The sequence below is a fragment of the Mustela lutreola genome, chromosome 16 (assembly GCF_030435805.1).
Source record: "Mustela lutreola isolate mMusLut2 chromosome 16, mMusLut2.pri, whole genome shotgun sequence".
NCBI classification, from domain to species: domain Eukaryota; kingdom Metazoa; phylum Chordata; class Mammalia; order Carnivora; family Mustelidae; genus Mustela; species Mustela lutreola.
The window spans coordinates 37,492,641-37,500,652 of record NC_081305.1 but is presented as its reverse complement, the minus strand read 5'-3'; the positions used below and the strand labels follow the sequence as shown (position 1 = coordinate 37,500,652).

The following is an 8,012-nucleotide window of genomic DNA, read 5'->3' as shown; positions in this document are numbered from 1 at the left end:
CTCTGGAATTTTTTGGTTTATTTTATTCTCTGGTTGTTCCATCTTACTGGTCATCCTTAGGGCCATCCTGTCTCTGCCTTTATTATCCCCCTTGCAGAACTGGATGGGCATTAAGAGAGGTTGCTTACAGAAAAGCCAGTGGTGTGTATCATTAACAGAAGACTCATTTAGAGGCATCTGGTCTCAGGTCCGTGTGTTCCAGACTCACAACAGGTACTTTGCATCCATTCCCCCCAGACCTTTCCAGAATCCAGCTTGTAGGTGGCTTATCTCCCTTTACAGGTGAGGAATCTGCTCAGGGTCACGTGGCAGGCATGTGAGGGCACAGGTAAGGGGGGTCACAGAGCCCAGTACTTTCCCCCTTCTTGGGCTTGGCATGAGCTTTATTGCCCTGTCACATGACAGAGGACTCAAGGTTGGGACAATCTGCCCTCTCCCAGGCTCTGTGCACTGGGGGTGCCTGAGCCGGCATGAAGGCTGCAGATGCGAGAGAGGACACGCTTGCCTCACTTGTGATGAACAGATGCAGCTTGTGGCTGGGCCTGTTCCGTAATCTCTCATAAGTGAGAAGTTATGCAGAGGGCAAGGAAGGCCTCTCGTGCATTCTGCAGGTTCTGTGTGCTTATTAACTAGTGGCTCCCCAACTTCCTCTGTGTCAAGGAACCCATCACATTGCTGGGTGCTGTTGGTTCCGCATACAGCAGAGCTCCTCTTCTCTGCGTGAGGCTGTCCTCCAAACTCTAGCAAAAGCAACATTTGGGTGCAAATACTCTGACACTCATTATAACTCTCCCTTTGAAAGGCTTCCTTCAAGGCTCGCCAAGAAACCTCTCAAGGTGGAAGACATCATGAGGCTGCTGTGCCGCATCGCAGAGGAGAGGGAAAAGGGGAGCTTGAAGCCAGCTGTGGGTGGAATGATCGGTCATATGGTTGGAGGTCCACATGGAGCTACTCTTGGTAAGCCTTGCAGGGAGAGCTAGATTTTGATACCACAGAGACCTCACAAAAGTCTCTGTCCTGTGGGACTTTTTTGCTGAGTTGTGGTTGCTCCCATGACATGATCTTTGTGTTCCTAATCCATCGTATTGAAAACACATAGAGGGCACAGATTGCATGGAGCACTGGGTGTGGTGCAAAAACAATGAATACCATTACGCTGAAAATTAAAAAAAAAAGAGAGAAAAAAAGAAAACACATAGAGGGGCACCTGGGTGTCTCAATCCTTAAGCATCTCCCTTTGGCTCAGGTCATGATCCCAGGGTCCTGGGATCAAGATCCACACTGGGCTCCCTTCTCCGCAGGCGCCCTGCTTCTCCCTTTGCTGTGTTCCTTCTCTAGCTGTTTCTTTCTCTGTCAAATAAATAAATAAAAGTAATTTAAGGAAGAAAACGAATAGAAATGGCTAGCAGAGACATGAAAAAATGTTTAATATCATTAGCCATCAAGGAAATTCAAATCAAAACCACATTGAAAAGCCACCTTACACGAGTTAGACTGGCAACAATTAAAAGGACAGGAAACAAGTGTTGGAAAGGATGTGGGGAAAGGGGAACACTCTTATACTGTTGTTGGGAATGCAAGCTATTACAGCCACTTTGAAAAACAGTGTGAATTTTCCTCAAAAAATAAAAACTAGAGCTACCCTATGACCCTGCAATTGCACTGCTGGGTATTTACCCCAAAGATACAGATATAGTGAAAAGAAAGGCCATCTGTACCGCAATGTTCATAGCAGCAGTGTCCACAAGAGCCAGACTGTGGAAAGAGCTAAGATGTCCTTCAATAGACGAATGAATAAAGAAGATGTGGTCCATATATATATATATAACAGACTATTACACAGCCATTAGAAAGGATGAACACCCAGTAGTGCAATTGCAGGATCATAGGGAAGCTCTATTTTTAATTTCTTGAGGAATCTGCACACTGTTTTCCAAAGTGGCTGCACCAACTTGCACTTCCACCAACAGTGTAAGAGGCTTCCCCTTTCTCCACATCCTCTCCAACACATGCTGTTTCCTGTCTTGTTAATTTGCCCATTCTAACTGGTGTAAGGTGGTATCTCAATGTGGTTTTTTTTTTTTATTTTCAGCATAACAGTATTCCTTGTTTTTGCACCACACCCAGTGCTCCCTGAAATCCGTGCCCTCTCTAATGCCCACCAGACTCCACCCCTAAACTACTAGAACTCATACAGCAATTCAGTAACGTGGCAGGATACAAAGTCAATGTACAGAAATCAGTGGCTTTCTTATACACTAACAATGAAAATACAGAAAGGGAAATTAGAGAATCGATTCCATTTACTATAGCACCAAGAACCATAAGATACCTGGGAATAAACCTAAACAAAGAGGTAAAGGATCTGTACTCAAGGAACTACAGAACACTCATGAAAGATATTGAAAAAGTCACAAAAAGATGGAAGACCATTCCATGCTCTTGGATCAGAAGAATAAACATTGTTAAAATGTCTATACTGCCTAGAGCAATCTATACTTTTAAAGCTATTCCAATCAAAATTCCACCGGTATTTTTCAAAGAGCTGGAGCAAATAATCCTAAAGTTTGTATGGAACCAGAAGAGACCTGGAAACACTAAGGAAATGTTGAAAAACAAAAATAAAACTGGAGGCATCACGTTACCTGATTTCAAGCTTTACTACAAAGCTGTGATCACCAAGACAGCATGGTACTGGCATAAAAACAGACACATAGACCAGTGGAACAGAGTAGGGAGCCCAGATAGGGACCCTCAATTCTATGGTCAAATAATCTTCAACAAAACAAGAAAAAATATGCAGTGGAAAAAAGACAGTCTCTTCAATAAATGGTGCTGGGGAAACTGGGCAGCTATATGTAGAAGAATGAAACTCGACCATTCTCTTACACCATACACAAAAATAAGCTCAAAATGGCATTAAAGTATAGATTGCTCTAGGAAGTATAGACATTTTAACAATGTTTATTCTTCTGATCCAAGAGCATGGAATGGTCTTCAATCTTTTTGTGTCTTCTTCAATTTCTTTCATGAGTGTTCTGTAGTTCCTTGTGTACAGATCCTTTACTTCTTTGGTTAGGTTTATTCCCAGGTATCTTATGGTTCTAGGTGCTATAGTAAATGCAATCGATTCTCTAATTTCCCTTTCTGTATTTTCATTGTTAGTGTATAAGAAAGCCACTGATTTCTGTACATCGACTTTGTACATTGTACTTCTGTACATTGATCCTGCCACGTTGCTGAATTGCTGTATGAGTTCTAGTAGTTTGGGGATAGAGTCTTTTGGATTTTCCATATAAAGAATCATGTCATCTATGAAGAGAGTTTGACTTCTTCTTTGCCAATTTGGATACCTTTTATTTCTCTTTGTTGTCTTATTGCTGTTGCTAGGACCTATTCTGTCTCAACATGAGACAGGAATCCATCAGAATCCTGGAGGAGAACATAGGCAGTAATCTCTTCGATATCAGCCACAGCAACTTCTTTCAAGATCTCCAAAGGCAAAGGAAACAAAAGCGAAAATAAACTTTTGGGACTTCATCAAAATCAAGAGCTTCTGCACAGCAAAGGAAACACTCAAGAAAACAAAGAGGCAACCCATGGAATGGGAGAAGATATTTGCAAATGACAATAGAGAGAAAAAAAAAAAGGGTTGATATCCAGGATCTATAAAGAACTCCTCAAACTGAACGCACAGAAAACAGATAATCATATCAAAAAATGGGCAGAAGATAAGAACAGACACTTCTCCAATGAAGACATACAAATGGCTAGCAGACACATGAAAAAATCTTCATTATCACTAGCCATCAGGGAGATGCAAATTAAAACCACATTGACATATCACCTTATACCAGTTAGAATGGCCAAATTTAGCAAGACAGGAAACAACATGTGTTGGAGAGGATTTGGAGAAAGGGGAAGTCTCTTCCACTGTTGGTGGGAATGCAAATTGGTGCAGCCACTTTGGAGAACAGTGTGGAGATCCCTCAAGAAATTAAAAATAGAGCTTACCTATGACCCTGCAATTGCACTCCTGAGTATTTACGCTAAGGATACAGATGCGTGAAAAGAAGGGCCATCTGTACCCCAATGTTTATAGCAGCAATGGCCACGGTCGCCAAACTATGGAAAGAACCAAGATGCCCTTCAACGGACGAGTGGATAAGGAAGATGTGGTCCATATACACTATGGAGTATTATGCCTCCATCAGAAAGGATGAATACCCAACTTTTGTAGCCACATGGATGGGACTGAAGAGATTATGCTGAGTGAAATAAGTCAAGCAGAGAGAGTCAATTATCATATGGTTTCACTTATTTGTGGAGCATAACAAATATCATGGAGGACAAGGGGAGATGGAGAGTAGAAGGGAGTTAAGGGAAATTGGAAGGTGAGGTGAACCATGAGAGACTATGGACTCTGAAAAACAATCTGAGGGTTTTGAAGGGGAGTGGGAGGTTGGGGGAATCAGGTGGTGGGTATTAGAGAGGTCACGGATGGCATGGAGCAAGGGGTGTGGTGCAAAAACAATGAATACTGCTACACTGAAAAGAAATTTTTATAAAAAGAAAGGATGAACACCTAACTTGTGCATCAATATGAATGGGACTAGAGGAGATTATGCTGAGTGAAGTAAGTCAAGCAGAAAGGGTCAATTAATATATGGTTTCACTTACTTGTACAGTTGAGTAAGCTCTATTTGATAGTTATCATCATACCACTCTGGAGGGCTGGCATGAAAAACAGTTGCTCCCAGAGATATAGTCTCGTTTTTTGTCCACAGGGTCCTTTAACCATAGGATTTCACTGAAAATTTCCAAAGTTCAGGGGCAAAGTGCATATTGTGAAGAAAACTCATCCTCACCACTGAGATGATTCTCCTTGCAAAGGCACTGGATTCTCAGCTCTGTCCTTTAAGATGAGAGATATTTCTAGGAAGCAGGAAACATGTGGGCCCTGGAGAAGATTTCAGTTCTCAGAGCTGTGCGGTGAGAGATACTTTGTGCTGCATCTGTGAATGCACAATTTAGGAAAAGGCATGTTGGGTGTCAGTTATCTGAGTGAAATGGAACAAGGACCCCAGAAACACTTGCCCCCTCACGAAGGGGTAGAGCAGGCATGAAGCCAAGCCCATTCTGGCCTGTGCGTTAATGTGTTCACTCGTCAAGGCAGTGGACGTGCTCCTGGCAAGAGCACACATTGAACCAACTAACTGAACCTTCCTTGTTTTCTAGGGGAGGCTATTGGGACTCTCTTAGGTACATGGATGATAAGTGGAGAGTTCAAGCCGATTTCTCAGACCATAATGGAGCTGCCGCCTGATAAGAAGCAAAAGCTCTATAATGAAGCCATGACCATCCTCAAGGACCTGGAGTGGAGGGACACTGAACACCTGACCACATTGGTCATGGGCAGTGAGGACCTGAAGATGCAGCTGCTGGCCATGCTGGAAAAGTGCCTCAAAGGCTGAAGTCCAGTATATTGATTTCAAAACTATTTCTAGAAAGCAGGGGTCTCATTTAGATGATTCTCCACAGGGTGGTGGGCCATTAAGATGGTTTTCCTAACTCATAGAGGTGATTGGGAGTGGGGGAAGCTTCACCCATTCATTGCTCATGGGTTGGGTCCAACTCCCCCAGACCTGGGAACATGGGGTCCTAGTCAGTGGTCCTGCCCTGATGGCCACTGAAGTCCTTCCCTTGGCCGGTCTGCCTTCATTCCTGGGGAAAACCCTGACCCAACTTCTGGGCAGTTTTGGGTCAGATGGAGCAGATCTTGCTGAGTGAAGTCAGTGTGGACTAGCTGGGTTCTGGGGTGACTGTAATGGGCGCTGGGCCTGAGAGGACAGGCTGGACCTCAAGTCCGGTCTCCCCCAGGAGGTGAAAACCCTTTCCTGGCTTTCCCCTCAGGCTCTCCTCTTGGCTCTCGTGGCTTTATTATTCTTACTTCTGTCTTACATTGTCTGTGAAGAACTTAAAAAAAGAGAAATGGACTAAGAGTCATCTGTTTGTATCATTCCCACAGCTTTGCCATTCCAAGCAATATCCTTGATGGAATACTGCTCCTCCTTGGGCCCCAGGACCCTTGCTTCACCCCTGCCTTGACATACCACTCTTCAGAGTCTACTCACTGGAATCTTCTTCAAAGAAATATTCTATATCAATTAGGGCTATTTGGTTGCCCTGCATTGTGGCTACCATGGTGGCACAAATGCTTAATTCTGTCTTTTTAAATAAGCCCCATATTTTGTTCTTCATTGCATGTGAGACACTTTGTTTTTGTGCATTTGTTTATTTGTTTGGAGCCCTCCCCCCTTCAGAAGGTCGTTACACAAAGGCACGTGGGAGGCACTCAGTCTCAAACATTTGAGTGAAAGATTGCTGAGTGACACCAGGAGGGGTGAGCGGGCTGTGGTCTGAGGTGGGGTGTTCAGAGGCTAGAGAGAGAGCGGTCCCTCCTGGAAGTGACAGTCGGCAGGTGTGTCTGGGGCTGAGTGGAGGTGGGAAAGGAAAACACTGAGGCTGAGGAAGACTTGGGCAGGAGTGCAGGGAGCACACTCTGTGCCATGCTTCATGAGGAGCTGGACCCTATCATGGGAACTGTAAGGCTGTAAAATCTCTGTGCCAAGCCCCGCCCTGCCATGTTCTCCTGGGTAGAGCCTGCCCTCCACGGGAGGCACACATAATTCTGGAGACTTGGCCAGGGTCTCAGGCAGCACTCACCTCCTCCCTCCCTCTCTAATTGCTCTGTTTTCCTTCCACTTCAAAAGTGGGTTGGCTAGTAACACCGAAATCTGTTTTATACACATATAGATAGTCAGCAAACACAAAATGTGTGGTAAGCTATGTTCCATCTTTATGTTATTAACACACAAAAGCAAGAAAGCTCCAAGTTAGAGCATATGTGATTCAGCCCAGTGTGCAGCAAGCCATATGGCAAAAACATGGATCAGAAGGCAACAGAAGTGCATCATCTCTGCCTTCATCTGGAGAACTGCCTCTGCAAGCCAGAGCCATGGGCTTCTCCGGCCTGCGTGTCCCAGCCAAGGCCGTCTGGCTTCCATCCATCCATTCATTCATTCCATTCATTCATTCATCAAATATTCTTTGAATTCCTGTAATGGGCCAGGAAGTGTTCCTTCACCAGGAAAGTGAAACAAAGACTAGCAGAGGTCAGTCCTCAAGAAGGGAGAAGGGGTCAGGACATAGGTAAGCAAAATACATGAGAAAGACACCATGATTGCCTCTAGTTATGAGAATTCCTGGAAAGTACAGGGCAATGTGATAGCAAGTGAAACAGAGGCCTGTCACTAAGGATAAGGTGGCTTCAGGAAGGCCTTTCTCAGGAGGAGACAGTAGAGCCAAGCTCTGAAGCATGATGAAAATCCAGCAAGAATTGCTGTGAAGAAAGCAGCCCAGACAGAGGGAACAGTATGTACAAAGGCCCTGAGGTGGGAATGAACTAGTACTTTAGTGGAACTGCAAGAAGCCTGGAGTAGAGGGACAGTGGGACAAGACAAGATAGCTGGGAGACAGAGGAATCAGGGTCTTACAGACTTGTAGGGAGTTTGACTTTTACTATGGTGCTATTAGAAGACCTGAAGCGTTTGAAGTAGAAGAGTAACTACTCTGATTTATATGCCTTTTTAAAGATTATTTATTTATTTATTTTTTATTTATTTATTTATTTATTTGACAGACAGAGACCACAAGTAGGCAGAGAAGCAGGCAGAGAGAGAGAGAGAGTGGGGGAAGCAGGCTCCCTGATTAGCAGAGAACCCAATGCAGGGCTTGATCCTAGGACCCTGAGATCATGACCTGAGCTAAAGGCAGAGGCTTAACCCACTGAGCCACACAGGTGCCCCTCTGATTTACATGTTTATGGATCACTCTGCTGCTGAGGGAGGTTTGGATGGGGAAGCAGGCATATCCTGGTGTCTTAGAGGCTAGTTGCCCAAGCCACACAAGATGGCAGATTGGCCAAAGTTGGGGCAGGATGGCGGTGGTCA

The 8,012-nt window shown here is 44.5% G+C and overlaps 1 protein-coding gene across 1 annotated transcript; it reads left to right on the top strand.

The window, feature by feature from the left end:
• Positions 1–778: 778 nt before the first annotated feature.
• LOC131818783 (protein C19orf12 homolog) lies at positions 779–6,002 on the top strand. The gene is made up of 2 exons (XM_059153441.1): positions 779–957; positions 5,239–6,002. The coding sequence occupies exons 1-2, from the start codon at positions 849–851 to the stop codon at positions 5,472–5,474; spliced, it is 345 nt and encodes a 114-aa protein (XP_059009424.1). The 5' UTR covers positions 779–848; the 3' UTR covers positions 5,475–6,002.
• The last annotated feature ends 2,010 nt before the right edge of the window (positions 6,003–8,012 follow it).